The sequence below is a fragment of the Echiichthys vipera genome, assembly GCF_963691815.1.
Source record: "Echiichthys vipera genome assembly, chromosome: 5".
Classification (NCBI taxonomy): domain Eukaryota; kingdom Metazoa; phylum Chordata; class Actinopteri; order Perciformes; family Trachinidae; genus Echiichthys; species Echiichthys vipera.
The window spans coordinates 25,945,657-25,961,342 of NC_139830.1; the positions used below are offsets into that span (position 1 = coordinate 25,945,657).

Here is a 15,686-nt window from a genome sequence, read left to right on the forward strand (position 1 = left end):
TGACTTTTTACTCCGGTACATTTGTCATGCGTGGCCCTTATCCTCTTCTAACTTAAAGGTTGAATATGTAGAATCTTTATTAAAAGCTTTATTTAAACAAAAAATAATAATACACCTACAACCGTTTTGAGGGGTACAGAATAAAAGTATTGCTTTTCCATAAAAATATATATATTTAGTCGGAATTAATATTTCACATTTTTTTGACATGTTTGACAATGACTTTCTGTTACGTTCTGTTTTAATTATAGCAGCCAATAGCGTTGGGCATTGCTGGTTGCCAGGGTTGTCTGTTGTTGGGTGCAGCATGTAGGTCAAGCAATCACTCCATGGACTGAGATAAAGGAGAGAAACGGCATTAAAACGCACGCCCAAATGGCTACGTTTCCCTTTCATCAGTTAGCTAACTTTCATGTTTACTTAGCTGTAACAGCTAATGACAACTGTCAGTCAAACTTCTCTGCAATACTTGTTTTTATTGTGTGATTTACCAGAGAGGATGGGTTCAAACAGACTCCGGCCTCCTGTAGGCTACTTGGCTGGGTCTGACCAACCTGGCAACTTGACTGCTAGATTTATTTTGCGTTGTTGCGACTTCGATCTAGAGACCCTCGATGACGGTGTTCTGCTCCTTCCCCATATTCAACCTTTAACTTTATTTGCAGCTCTTTAAAAAAAAAAAAAAAAAAAACGTAACCAGGGCCATATCACTGACAACAATGCACTCTCTTGTTCAAAAACGCCCTATTCACGCTCACATATTTACAATCTACCCAGTACAACAACAGTCTGATCTGCTGGCCATGGAGCAGCTCCACTGGAGCAGTTGAAGGTTGAAGGCCATCCTCAAGTGCTTCTGTGGTTTTCACATCTGAATGTATCCTGCGAAACCATCTATAGCTCCAGCAGCAACTCAAACCTTTGAGCCCATTTCTCTAATCACTGCCATACAATTATCTTAGAGATACTTAATGTAAATATAAGATTAGGTTATGTTTTACCTCCACCATGTTTTGTGATAAATGTTGCAATCCAAAACACAGAACTGATAGTGACAACAACACTGGTATGATGTTGACAACAAACATATACTTATTGTTCGGGGATGGATGGGTGTTGTTATTCCAGAAATATTTGTGAGGGTGTGTGGTTGTTGCCAAAAATACTCAAATTTGACTAGTTCAGTATGTTTGCCTCTTGCATGTAAAACATTAGAATATACTCTAAGGTGTGGTTACTTTCACTACTGCTATTCCATGCTTACTATAGAAGGTATGGTATCTACCAAATGCACCCTCAACAAAGAAATCGGCAAAGCAAATATAGAAGAACCAGCACTGACAGGAAGTGCATGCACATTTCACTACGGCGGTGAAGATATACATTCAAGTGAAGAAGATCTCCCTACATGGAAGCAAAATACACCTTTACAGTTTTTCAGGTAAGACATAATTAAGAATTGTTGAAGTGAATGGTAATTTGATAATGGTCTAAAAGTTTTCTATTATACTATAATACATAGCAGGTCAGAATCTGATTGAAATCTAATTTTAGATATTCAAATGTTGCATATTTATAGTTTGCCATTTCTAAAAACTTAAAATAATGGATGTCACTGTAAGCAACAGGCTGAGTCTTACTGTGATTTAATTAGTCTGTTGTCAAATGTCCTACTGCCACCGGACTTTTCCTGCAGTATATTGTATTAGACAGTATAGCATAACTCTTTCACATTGAAGCCTCTGCTTCAGCATCTGGTATTTAAAAGCAAAACATTTCAAGTAACATGTAGCTTCTTTTTATAATGAGGATTTAACAAGAAGATTTTTGAAGCTTCTTTCCGGTTAGCTCGCCAGGGAAATAAGCAAGGCAGATCTCAGTGTAAAACATCCTAAATGTTTATCATGACCGTAGAGTACTATACATGTTTTCTAATTACAGGCTTAAAAAAGCTTGCAATTCATTTATCATGGCGCTAATGTAGAAGGTAAAAATAAGATGGTTTAACACATACATACATATTAACTGTCTGATGATCTACATCGATTGTGATATGAATCAAATGTAGACTTGATTATTGTATAGGAAATGACATTGTACAGTTGTATTAACAACATTGTGGTATACAATAGTTTGCGATGAATTAAGTCATTATGAACTTTAGGCTCAATAATACTGTTGACAGTACTTTATGGCAGCAGTGATTACCCTGCATGTAAATTCTACTTATATAGTTTTAAACTAGTTTTGTTTTATCAAACTGAATTTTCTGTTTATAAGGGAAACTGATGTATAAGAAAAGTATCATGAAAATATGTAAATATAAAACGTTTTGCTCCTCCTGTCTAATGCAAGACAATGGAATTCAAGAGGATGCATTCAGTGTTGTGTGTAATATCATGAATACAGTATGCTTGTACAATATCACATTTTATCCATATTTTATAGAATGTAAAAAAATATACAGATATATTTTGGGTGTTTTTCTCAGCCCCCGCCCTAATGCCATTATTAGATATGGAGAATTGTAACAAGTCAGGTTTTAATAGCTGGGATCTCTCTAGCAGGTTTTCTTTTATTAGTGTTTACCCAAAGTACGATGTTATAGCACAATTGCTAAGAGGAAGTGAAAAAGATCTGCCCTACTCTGTGTTTCCTGACAAATATTTGACTGAGAAAACCGCAGGGAACAAAAAAAAAAAGTGGTTCTTTCCGAGCAAAGCTTATGCAATGATTCCTTATTCATTTAATTATTAAAAGCAACCATTATAATTTATCCCGGATCAATCAAGTGTGCAATTGTGTATTACCCCACAGCAAGCCAGGCGATTGACAATTAAAATGAACATTTTCCTCTGTCTCTGACTTTATATTTTACAGCTGGCGGAAATGGAAGATTTTGAGAATTTCTCACGCATGGAAGATTTTGAGAATTACTCACACTATGGTGTTCACAACGACACATTCTGCGATGATGAGGAGATTGGTCTGGGGATCTTTTATGCCGTGTTCCAGCCTGTGCTGTACAGCTTGATCCTTCTGCTGGGTGTGGCAGGAAATGGCCTGATGATAACAGTCCTCCTGAGACGTTGGCACCTTCTGCGCATCACTGAGATGTACCTGCTGCACCTTGCCCTGGCTGACCTCATGCTCCTCTTTACATTTCCTTTCGATGTAGTTAACAATACCCATGGTTGGCTGTTCGGGGAGTTTCTCTGTAGGCTGATAGGCCTGGTGAAAAATCTTAACCTCTGCTGTGGGAGTTTCCTTCTCGCTTGCATTGGGTTTGATAGGTATTTAGCCATTGTTCATGCTATTCCTAGTATGCAAAGTCGACGTCCGAGAACAGTGCATCTAACATGCATTTCATTATGGCTGGTGTGTTTGAGTTTATCAATACCCAATGCTGTGTTGCTTTCTGTCAAAGAAGAATCCTACAACACACCAAGGCTTTCCTGTTACTATCATCATTATGGAATCCATGCAAACAACTGGGTTTTGGCCAATAGACTGTTAGAGCATGTGTGTTTTTTCCTACCACTGGCTGTCATGAGCTATTGTTACACAGCAGTCGTAGTCACTTTGTGCAACAGTCAGAAAAACCAAGCTAAGCAAGGAGCAATTCGACTGGCTTTAATTGTCACTTCTGTCTTTTTCTTCTGTTGGCTACCATATAATATCACACTACTTATAAAAACTATGCTAGACCTTGAGGTAATCGCATACAAAACTTGTGGATCTTATGTCATACTGCAAATAGCTCTTGATGTGACGAAAAGCCTGGGTCTCTCACACTGTTGCCTGAACCCTTTCTTATATGCCTTTGTCGGGGTGCGGTTTCGCAATGAGCTAATACAGTTACTCTGTCAATTGGGCTGCAGCCGTGTTTGCCAACCTTTAATCACCAGAGCTTATGGTCACAGTCGACCATCCATTTCTGATGGGGCTACAACCACCAGCACCATCCACATCTATTAAACTCTTATGATGTAAAATGTTATGTTTATCAGATGTTCTGACAATATAGTACCCATTGCTACTTTGATTGCATTTAAAAGAAGTTTTATTTACCCAGTCAAGAAAAAATTCTTATTGTTGACCAGAATCTGTTTTTGCTTTTACTTTAGCGACTGCTTATTGTATTTAATAAAGATTTCATACAGCAACCGTGTTCCCTCATCAGTGTTATCAAACAACAATTGACACAATAACCAAAACTAAAACCAATGGAGAGATCAGTATTATTCTATTTTTAGACTTCTATTAAAACACTGTTATACAGAACAACTGCAAACAATCACAAATTGCATCTTATATACAGCAAGTATATATATATTATATATATATGTATATATATAATTCCTTTGCACAACAGTTTGGTAGTTGGAGAAAATAAATCATATTAAAACAAATAGAAATTTGAGGCACTCCTCTCCTGACTGCCACTCTGTTCCCACAACAAATACACACATCTTTGAAATATACATATTTTACAGTATTTTAGAAAATGGCTTCAGATTTGTTATTGAACTGTGTTACAGGGCTTTGAAATATTCAATTTTTTAATCAGTTGTAATCCAAAATTCGAAGAGTAACACTGATTTATTGTTTTTACAGTTCCTGTTTTCAAATAACTGCGAGAATAACAATAATGAAAATATTTGGACACAATGGGAAGGGAACCTAGTGGATACTTTTCTTTTTTTTTTTTAATTGTTTATGTGAATTGGATCAGAATGGCATATTGGCCATACCTCCAGGGCCATAGCCAAGTGGACTGTCCAAAGACATTCCCCGCTGTCTGAGAGACTGGGGGCCCATCATACCAGACTGTGGGTGGGAAGGAGCCATTATAGGACCCTGAGGGGACATTAGTGGGCCCTGGGGGCCAAAGGGATCCCCTGGAATTGACATGCTTCGCTGCTTAGCCTGCATCATCATAATGTTTTGCTGTGCCATCATATTGTGTGAGTGCTGCTGGGAGGACATCATGCCAGGGTATGGATTGGAAGGATGGTGGAGAAGGCTGTTTGCCATCATGGCTTGCTGTTGCTGGAGTTGCTGCTGGGGCACCATACCTGTCCTTCCCATCATATGTCCAGGGGGGCACATGGGGCCCATGCCTCCACCTGAAACCATACCCCTAGAGCCCCCTTGAGGAATGCCCATGTTTTGCCGTATTCCACCATGTGAGGGGTGAGGCGGCAGTTGCTGTTCAGCCATCATATTCTGTAGGTTTGCTAAGTGGGGGTTGGATGAAGGGCCGCCGCTGTGTGGAGGGCCAGAAGAAGACAGCTGTTTGAGGAGTTGCTGTGGAGTAGGTTGCTGGGATAGTGGCCCCTGATGTGGATTCTGATGTGGCTCACTCTTGGGGAAATACTGAAGAGTGCTACTGGGCTTATCAGAAGGAATGATGCGGGAGAGATCAAACTCAGGGATCCCTGTGTGAGTAGGTCGTATAACTTCACTTAAATCAGGGCCATCCCCCATGGGCAAAGAAGCAAATGAGTCTGATGGATGAGAGTGGCGCTGGTGAGGATGACCTTTTCTAAGCAGGTGTAAATGTTGGGGTGGTAGAATATCTTCATTAGACTGAGAGAAATTGTGTGACATTCCTCCAATAGGTGAGTGCATGGGCCCATGAGGTGGAGGCTGGATGCGAGGAAATCCTGCCATCTGGTTCTGGGATAAAGGCGAAACATTGCAGGGCCCCATTCCGTCAGGTGCACCTCCACCCATCAAGGCAGAATTCATGGCAGGCATGCCCATTTGGTTTGGGGAAGAAAGCACAGGTCCTGAGGTGTCATGGGGCAGGTGCTGCTGGCCTTGGCTTATAATACCCATGGGGCTTTGTGGATCACTGTGGGGACCAATGGAGCCCTGGGAGGCAAGTATCTGGGAGGTCTGGGGGTTCCCCATGTTTCCTGGTGATAAAAAAGATTAGCATGTGAAAAATCACACTATTAACATTTGGAAAAAGATCCCTTTCTCAACCCATTATACTTATTAAATATTAATTGGAAGCCTATTGATATTTTCAAGCAGCATTCCTATTATACAAGGGTTTAGGCTGAGAAGGTTTTTATAGGAAAAGCAGCATGGATCTAAGAATGAACACACATTATTTATTTATTCATTCAGTCAATCAATCTTTATTTGATGGCCTGGCACGATCTACAAATGACACACTGAACCAGGGCCATTCTACTGCATCCTCTCTATACACTGCTACACTGTATAAGGCATTTTCTGTCTGTGTCATAACGTGTCCTTGATTCATACCTCCAATGCTGACACCAGACAGAAGAGGTCGATCTGGCAGCATCTCATCATCCGAAGTGGCAATTGTTTTGATTGCATCATGGTAGAGAGGAGTAGAACTGGGCATGGCATACTTGGACATCTGAGACATGATAAGAGATAAAGGATTCTGAGATGGAGGGTTATCGGGAGAGGAAGTAAATGGCATACTAGGATTCATAGAGCCTGGCTGGCTAATGGGTGTAGAGTTGGAACTCCTGGGGGGGAGTGATTGGCCTGCAAAGAACATTAAAAAATAATGATTAATGTCACAGCAATACATGAAATAGCATTAATGATCATCCAATGTCATTTTGAATTTTGAGTGTACCTGTCTCAGTGGAACTACTTCCTCCATTGCCCACTGCCTTCCCACTTGTTGGACCACCTGGACTTGGAAGAGTTGTTTTAGGAGACGCCCATCCTGGAGAGTTAACAGCCATGGCAGGGGACTTGAGTCGTCCAGGAGAGGCAGACGGAGAGTGCAACCCAAGGTTTGAAGACCCAATTATCTGGGGAGACTTCATGGAAGAAGAGGAAGGAGTCCCAGCACCAGACGCAGGGGGAAGAGTGGTGTGATGCCCTGCAGAGGAGATCTGTGAGGGTGACTTAAGTCCTGGAGCAGAGGGGGAAGGTAGAAGAGGAGATGGCTCTTGGTTGAGGGATGGAGACTTGAGCTGATGAGGACGAGGCACTGAAGGGGAGGTCAGGGGGTTAACATTAATTGATAGGTCAGAGGGGTGCCTAGGACCGAGGTCTACTCCCCTGAGGCCTCCAGTCATCGGCATATGACTAAGCCGCGACGTACCTCCCATTTGATTATGACCTTGCTGGTCAGGCCCAAACATCTCAGTGCCAGGTTGTTGAAGATAGGGCCCTTCCACCTGTCTTTCAGAGAAGGGACCATGATTGGGAAACTGGAAGGGGCCATCAGGTCCTATAATCATTCCCTTATTTCCTCTTCCATTCTGTGAGACCCTGATTCGTGAAATCTCTCCAGGACTAAACATCTCACCTAAAGGCCCCCCTACTGCAGCACCTCCTCTGAGCTTCTGAGCTAGCATCATCTGCTGTTGTTGCTGAACATTCATCTGTGGGTTCATGTTCATTGTGAGGCTGCTCCCAAGAGGAGAATCGACCAGGTCTCTCATCTGAGGACCCCCTCCAGGAGAGCCCATAATCTCCCGTGAACCAGGAAAATCCATAGGATCACCTCGAGTGGAGGATGGACCCCGGCCCATTCCCAAATTGTGAAAGTCTGGCCCCCCAGGATTATCCATTATTCTTGAGCCCAGGTTGCCCTGTTGCTGCTGTTTAGCTAATCTTTCAAGTTCAAACCTAGGAATTCCCTGCATCTGTCGTTTCTCCATGAGGCGAAACATTTCCTCATGTGTAAACAGATGTTCCGGGTCACCTTGCAAGTGCTGAGGAGGTCCACCAGGGTAGCAACCATGAAAGGGACCCCCACCACCTATGTTGTTGGGCATATCATCAAGCCAAATCATCCCTGGCCTTGTGGGTCGTTGGGGTCCTAGACCCTCAACTGGTAAAACCCCCCCTTTACTACCAGGAAAACCGCCTCCCCCAGGTGGCCCTCTCTGCATCTGTCCCAAGAACCTTGGGCCACGGGGTCCCTCTTGGTGCATGTCTATCATTCGTGCATTTCCACCCATTCCTGCTCCCATCATATTGCCAGGACCCCACTGTTGGTCTCCAGGCTTGCTGTGGTAGGGAGGAGGGGGTCCTCTCATCATCATAGGAGCTCCATGCATGCCAATCTCAGGTATCATTCTAAAGTGCTGTGGGTGTGTGGGAGGTGGTATTTCCTGTTGTCGTCTCTTCTCTTGGTAGTATTCTTCCTGAAGTTTCCTCCATGCCATTTGCTCAGGAGTCAGCCCTTCTGGTCCAAGTAAGGGACCCATGTCAACCCCAGGTGAAGAGAGATGGTGATGGGGGTGTTGTGGCATGTTATGGTGAGAGTCCATTTGAGGGCTGTCAAGGGCAGGTCCTGCAAGGGACTGTGTTTGAGATATGATTGACTGGAGGGGTTCTTCATATTTTTTCATCACTCCCATCGGAGCCAAGGCTGATGATAGCATATTACCACTACCACAATTTCCAGAGCTATTAGTACCATTGTCACGGTCCTCGAGAATACCACTCCTATCAGTATTGTTGTTATTATTTAGGTTGGAGGTGTTATTACTACCATTGTTGTTGGAGCCTCCTGTGTCTCCAGGGCCTCCACTTGCCCCACTGCGTAGAAGCAGCCTCTCTATGTCCCTCAGTGTCTGCAAAGAGCGCTCCCTATGTTCCAGCTGTTCTTTGGAAAGACCATCCATATTCCCAGGGCCACTCCTCTGGCCTGTATCACTCTGTAAGTGTGCAGAAAGGATCGAGGGACTCCCTGAGGGAGAAACAGTAGCAACAGGAAGAGACATACTCCCTGCACCCTCCCCATCTCCAGTTCCTGCAGGTGTGGCCATGCTCCCTCTCTCTGACCTATGGGCGACTATGCTGTTATTACTGTAGGCTCCAGCAGGTCTGGTCTGAGAGGATTCATTATCAGAGTGTCCTGCTGACGACGGTGTCCCCACAGGATGCAATGGACCTCCAACACCTACAGAGGATGGCCGTGGAGTTCCACTTTGGGATTTAGGGGTGCCTGTAGGTGGAGAGCTGCTAGAGTTTACCTTCTCAGATAGGTTAGGAAGTTTCCCTGTAGGGGGGCCCTGTGATAGATAAAAGGTTAAAAAAAATGAGCAATTACATTATTGCTATTTTTAATAATAGTTATTATATGACATAGTATGTTTGACATATGACACACTTCACTTTCTCAGTGCAAGCATTCACAGCAGTCATAGCAACAACTAATGAAAACAGGAACAAAGTGGTATCTGAGGCCAAAATAGCTAAACAAATGAATCTGTGGTCTTTACTGTGAAAAAACATTTTTACACCCCTATGGTTTAACACAAACTTGACATTTTGTATAATTTGCTGCTGAGCTGTGGATGTCTGACCTGCTCCAACTTGGTGCGTGAAACATTTTGCTGGTGAAACTGAAGGATGGAATCGCTCTGTCCTTTCATTACTGCCTCTGCAGCACTGTCAAACAAAAAGTAATGTTACAAATTAAAGCAGCAGTTACATAATTCAGTGTTGAACTGGAGATCTAATCAAAATAAAAAAAAATAAAAACAAATAGGTTGGTTGATGAGATAAAGAAAACATGTCCACTTCTGATGGATCACCTGCATGTCAGGCCCTGTAAATAGTTCTCACCTGTTGGCTAGGCTGGTTGTGAAAACATACACCACTTGTTGTGAAGGCTGAGGAGGCTCTGTCTTTAGTCCCGGTCCGACTCCACATCCCATTACAGGACCTGCAGGTTCAGACACAGGCCCTGCCGACAGGCGCTCAGGGAGCCCTTGGATAGTACCTGGCAGCCCATGATCTCCTGAGAAAAATCAGCAGCAAACTGGTTTAATTTGGCTACAGTGGTATTCTGGTTTATAATTACAGTATATTACCTGTACATCCCTGTGGCTACATCTAAACACTAGATGGAGCTAAAACACATGAAAAGTCAAATCAGTTTGTTGTCTTCTTCCTGTCAGTGTATGCAGGATCTGAAATCATCTATGGATAATTAACAGATGTAACCTGTTGTTTTCAGAGTAAATAAAATTGAGACCATGCACGTGATTTCTACATGTAATTCATGTGGCCTGCACAGTTGTGGTCACAATGACATTATTGTTAGGTAGGACTGTGCTACATTCAGAAAACAGCAACTGGCAATGTGTTTGCCCCTCTGTGGAGATAGACAGACTCACGGTGGGTTGCAGTGTGTGGCTTGTCTTCATCGTCTTCTGTGTCAGGTCCAGAGCACCATTCATCTCCACTGTATGGCTGTTTTTTCTCCAGAACACAGCGGCGCTTGCTGCGCATAACACCCTCTAGAAGATCACACATATACACACACACACGCACACAAATCAACACTTGGATAACAACTGTCATAGTATTGTCCCTTTACAGGGTAACATAATGTTATTTGTTTTTTATCATTCATCACTGTTCTTTCCAGAGCCAAAACTTAATGTTCCATTACTACTACTACCACTACTACTACTACCTGTTTTAATTAGAGAGGGAATTGCTAAGATTTTATTGATACCAATGCCAGTATCTATTCTGCTTATCAGTCAGATTCTTTATCAATTCCCTTATAGATTCCTGATCAACTTTTTATGTGGAAAAAAAATCTGGTTCCAATATCAATTTGCTATAAGATCTCAACTGGAACAGGTTCTTAATTCCCATGTCTAGTTGCTGCCTTGACAAATGTAACAAATCACTTTAAATTAAAGCTATTTTTTCCTGTAAATATAAAGTACACCTGAACTATGAAAAATAATTAAACAAGTACAAAGGTACAAATTAAACACTACAATAATTTGCATTTCTACTCATCTTCCATTTTCGCAAACAAAATGCTATCAATGCTAATCATATCTGTAGATGCAATGTTTCTGAGAAGCATTAGCTGAGTCTTCTCACATGGTGCGATTATGATTTTGTGTATGTACAAGCTGTTGTGCACTAGTGGGTGTAAACAGCTGTAAGAAAAATACAGCAGCTTTAATATTGCCAGAGGTAACCTGTAGTCAAAGAGGCAGAACCAACTTCTGACAGCAAATAAAACATCTGCTGCCACATATTTAGAGGAGATCTATAAATGAGTGAAGATTTTTCAGGTTCATTACTCAACATCTTACTGACTTTCTGGCAGTAAACGACCTACCAATAAACACATCAGATGAGCTCGGGTAACCACAGACTTAAAAGACGTGCGCATGTACTGTAGGGAAGGAAGGAAGTGTGCAGTGATAATACAGAGAAAAGGACAGCAGAGGGAGGGTTGTTACCTTGAAAAAGAGAGGCATTGTGAAAAGAGCTAACCTTGTCTTCTGTGAATGTTTTTGTTTAGCAGTTACTAGTTTATCTTAACATGAAATTTAAAAAAGTGGTCAGAGTATTTGTCACTGACTCTCTACGGGTTTCGAGGTTTGGAGGCGGAGTGATTTGTAGCAAGGAGGAGGGAGGCTTGTGTTTCATTTGAATGCAATTTTCTTTTCAGAAATTAGATCACAGGGAATGAGACGGAAAGAGAGAGAGAGAGAGAGAGAGAGAGAGAGAGAGAGAGAGAGAGAGAGAGAGAGAGAGAGAGAGAGAGAGAGAGAGAGAGAGAGACAGATGGAGTGTGTGTCATGTGGTGGGGTGTGTATGTGTGTGTGTGTGCAGGTCAAATGAAGCCAGAAGAGGTTTCCCCTCAAATTATCCCCCTAGCTTTCGTTCAGCCTCTGTTGCTCTTTGTGTTGAGCCACGCCTCTCCTTCTGAGTGTGTCAAGGTGTGTGTCTGTGAGTATGTATTTGTGTGTGTGTGTGTGTGTGTGTGTGTGCGTGTGTGCGCGTATGCGCGCGTGTGTGTGAGTTTAAAGGCGTTCAAGTCATCTACAGGAAATCCAGATGAGTTTCACAAAATAGTTGTCATCTCCAGTCAAATGCTCAGGTGACCACACAAACGCTTAAATAAGCAAGAGCAGATAAACGCAAATCAAAACACTTTGTACTGAACCACAGGAACACAAATATGCACCAAGACACTCACAAAAGGAACTTTAACTCTTCCCACCCACTCACTGTGTCTGCTTTAAAAACAACCTCTCTGGGCTACCAAGTATTGCAACCTTGTGACCTGACTCTCCTTTTGAGCACTACTGAAAGCCCAGATGCTTTTTCATCTGAGACACACCACTGCAGCGCGGGCATGGCACACACTATCAAAAGCCAGGGGGAAATTCTGACGCTTCGCTGAAAGGTCAGGGCATTTCAGATAGAGAGAAAACAAGTTATTCTGTCCTCTCAGTCCTTACATTCACTTCCTGCTGTGGAGGAGGTGAATGCATGTAATCTGGCATTTCGGTTAAAGATTTGGCTGATAGGAAGGTAAAGGAAGTGAACTTCTGCATACTTAGAACAGAGAGGTCCCAGATGCTGACACAGTTTTGTTTGTGCGTGCATTCCTTACCTCCTTTGGCATCCGTCTCCAGGGCTGGGGGAACTGCATTTCTTGATTCACCAGCGTCAATGGAGACGCTCCGTTCCCGCTTGGATTTGGTTTTCAGCATACCTCCAACGCTGCTAACTGATTGGCTGACAGCCTTCAGCCCAGGGTTGCTGGGGGAAACCTGGTTGCTTTTGACTCCATGGCTCCCGACACCCACGCCCTTTGGACCCAGGTGGCCAGCAGCTCCCTGCTGCTGAGCCTGCTGGTTTACACTGGGTAGTTGGGAACGGCTGTCACTGGTGACCTGCTTGCCATGATTGGCCAGTTTATTGTCTGGGTGCATTTGATTGGCTGGTGATCGAGGTGGAGGTCTGGTATGGAGAAAAGCTGTTTGTCAGTGGAGCTCACATTGCATACAGGTGACACTGATGGAGGAAAGAAAAATCACGAGTGTCATTATTTCTGTATTGGGCCCTACAGTCAAAAGACAAATATAAGATGATGATTTCTCTACAAGGACTGATCTGGGAGTAATACAAATCTGACCACTGCACAAGAAGTGACTTGGAAATGTAAATCAATATTGTTACAGGACAGTTTTCTAAAACCTTCTATTATACCTATACTGAGTGGATGATTGGCACCACACCTTTAGAGCAAACTTTTTAGTTTCACTCACCTCATCTCAACCAGACGCTCAACTGATGCATTGCCATTCTGCTCTCCAGGATGCTTCACTGACCACGCAGGGACCTGGGGGTCAACAAGAGAGTAATATTACCAGTGGAGCCAGATAGCAACCTTAACGGTCAGAGCTATATGTCAGTGTGTGCGTCCTCAACCTGTGGGTCGACATTAACTTCATGAACAAGGACGATAAAGATAGAGAAGAAGCCAAAAGATTGAAAAGGCCAAAGAGACAGTGAGGTAACTGTTCCTTTAAGGGAAAGAGAGCCAAGACTGAGTTGGAGCTGGGGGAGGGAACTGCAGCTCAGAAGTAGCTCAGCAGTGTTTTAGGTCCCTCCCCCTACCAAACACTTTGCAAACCACAAAAGCTCCACCACACATTCCACAACACTGTCTGTAGCAATACCTGTCTCTCCCTCCCTCACTCTGACTCTCTCTTTCAGTTTCACACTAAGCACAAACAGGCAGAAACTCATTACCTGCTTATTACAAGTTTTTAGGTTTGACCCATTTAGACACACCACCAAATGGATTTGTCAGCATTACCTGCATTTGTTTTTAGTTGACGAGGCCTCAGCTCTCATAAATCTACTTCTTCTAACTTTATTGGAAATTGTAGGGCTTAAAAACTTTGAACTGAGTAGGATTCAAACTCAACATTAAGAATGGAGGACACATCCCAGCACATGAGGCTTCATTCTGGGTTCAAGTCCATAGCTGCAAGCTGACGCCCTCTTGACACCGCCACCTGCCTGTGTCCATAACCCCAAGCTTCTGATTTTAACCTTTGCAACTGGGGTGTGCTTCTCTGTGTGTTGAAGAATTTGTGTGCAGTCTACAAACTAGCTGTACACAGGTTTTCTTGCTGTGTATTGCACAAAAGCTGCATTAAAACAGTTCTTCAGTATTTTCAGGTCTCAACAAGACCTTTCCACACCTGTTGCTGGTGAACAATAGTTGGTGAAAACCAAGCCTATTCAGAAACCTCCAGCGGAGATACTTGGCTGACATTATGCAGATCTCTTGTAAACATTTCCACTGGTTTCCATTTTTGGCCGATGACACAATCCTTCTGCTGCACACGGTGTAGTCAGTCAGGTCAGCTGTCCCTCCCTTACAGAACCATCTGTACCACTCACTCACCTTGACAGGTAATGGTAAACACAATGCTGTAATTAGTCATTAACTAACACCGGCCCATGTCAGCACAGAAAGGTGCCTTGTTCGTTGGCTGAGGACTTCATCACTCATTAACTCAAACGGGGACAGTCAGACGTCGCTCTTGTTGACAAAGTGTGACTCACTTGCTGGAGACAGACTAATCATATGGCCAGTTGCTGACCTTCGAGTGGACAGTTTAGAAAACACGGGTCTATCTAAAGTGAATACCATTCTAGCAGATATCACGGAGACTCACAGTCCTTTCTTCTGTAGTTGATATGATCAACAGGGGAAAAGTCTGAAGAAGTCATAGAACTTTGAAACAGGTAAAAGTCATTGAAGGCTGTTGTGTGTCATCCAAGATTTTTAAACCTGGAGTTAGGCCTCCTTCGCACTACCATTATACCCACTCCTTGCCACTTTAATGGAGACTTTATTTAAGCAGCCACAAGGAACATTACAGTGACTTTAGAACAGCTGAAGCCTTTTACTAAGTTTCTTCTGGAGAGGGTTTGAAGTGGTTTTTAGGTTCTGTTGAGTGGTAATACACCAAGAAATGAAAACAATTACAACTATTCAAACGAACCGACATTTATCCCTTGATCTTCTGGAAAAGCAGCTAGACAAGCTGCTGGGCTGACTAGCAATTTGTAGTTAGTACATTAATGTTTAACTGAACTGTAAGGCAGTCACAGGTCTCAAACAAAAGCAGGTTTCCCTATTCAAGCCAGGACCTTCTATTTGTATAGTGCCGTTCGCAGGCTTCAAAAAATATTTTATTTGGAAGAATCTCAAGATCCAATTTGTGTTGCAACATCCGGTGAAAAGGGCTTTGGTGCATTTGAGACGAGAGAATACAATTAAACTACAATATTTTAGAAGAGCTAATATATAACATGGAAGGTCTGGATTAAAATTCTAAAAATAATAATAATTATAGAGTACATACGATTAACTTGAGTAAACATGTTAAGTAATCAGACACACCTGGAGAATCAGCAGTAATCTTAATGGATGTCATCTGCATGCATTACATCCTGAACACAGGGACTGAACAAGACATTTGACCCTAGGCTTGGGAAATGATCAGTACTTGATTACAATGACAACTGAATGATGAATTACAACAAATTAACTTTGTTGCTCTGCAATTAATCTGCAATAAAATCAAGGCCGTAAAATCAAAGTTAGTGTCCCTCCGGATGGAAGTTTGCCAGCATATGTCGGCTTTTTGCTGGTATCACATGTAGTTGTCTGGCAGATGTTGGAATTATCAACGGCCAAAATGTCTGTTGGGAAAGATACCATATATATAAATTCATTGATAGCATAACATTATGTAACTAGTAACTAGTTAGTTATTAGGTAACTAGTTACATAATGGTAGCTGTAAACTCCCCTACATTTACTGAACTGTGGAAAAGACTGAAGAATGGACCAAGATCAAACCAGAGCAGTG

General features: G+C 42.6%; 2 protein-coding genes across 3 annotated transcripts in view; one reads left to right on the top strand and one right to left on the bottom strand.

Annotated features, from left to right (window-relative positions):
- Window positions 1-2,889: 2,889 nt before the first annotated feature.
- cxcr5 (chemokine (C-X-C motif) receptor 5) lies at window positions 2,890-3,978 on the top strand (the record flags this gene model as incomplete). The annotated part of the gene is made up of 1 exon (XM_083913331.1): window positions 2,890-3,978. The coding sequence occupies one exon, from the start codon at window positions 2,890-2,892 to the stop codon at window positions 3,976-3,978; it is 1,089 nt and encodes a 362-aa protein (XP_083769457.1).
- Window positions 3,979-3,987: 9 nt separating this feature from the next.
- Window positions 3,988-15,686, bottom strand: part of bcl9l (bcl9 like) — a 35,069-nt gene continuing 23,370 nt past the window's right edge. Inside the window, exons 2-9 of one of the 2 annotated variants that reach the window (XM_083914675.1) lie at window positions 13,059-13,132; window positions 12,401-12,750; window positions 10,143-10,265; window positions 9,589-9,763; window positions 9,327-9,411; window positions 6,632-9,032; window positions 6,283-6,537; window positions 3,988-5,924 (exon numbers count right to left, since the gene is read on the bottom strand). In XM_083914675.1, coding sequence (XP_083770801.1) covers window positions 4,732-5,924; window positions 6,283-6,537; window positions 6,632-9,032; window positions 9,327-9,411; window positions 9,589-9,763; window positions 10,143-10,265; window positions 12,401-12,750; window positions 13,059-13,063 — 4,587 coding nt within the window. In that variant the 5' untranslated portion in view covers window positions 13,064-13,132 and the 3' untranslated portion in view covers window positions 3,988-4,731. Of the gene's footprint in view, window positions 5,925-6,282; window positions 6,538-6,631; window positions 9,033-9,326; window positions 9,412-9,588; window positions 9,764-10,142; window positions 10,266-12,400; window positions 12,805-13,058; window positions 13,133-15,686 lie in introns of both variants that reach the window. The other variant, XM_083914676.1, reaches the window with a different exon arrangement.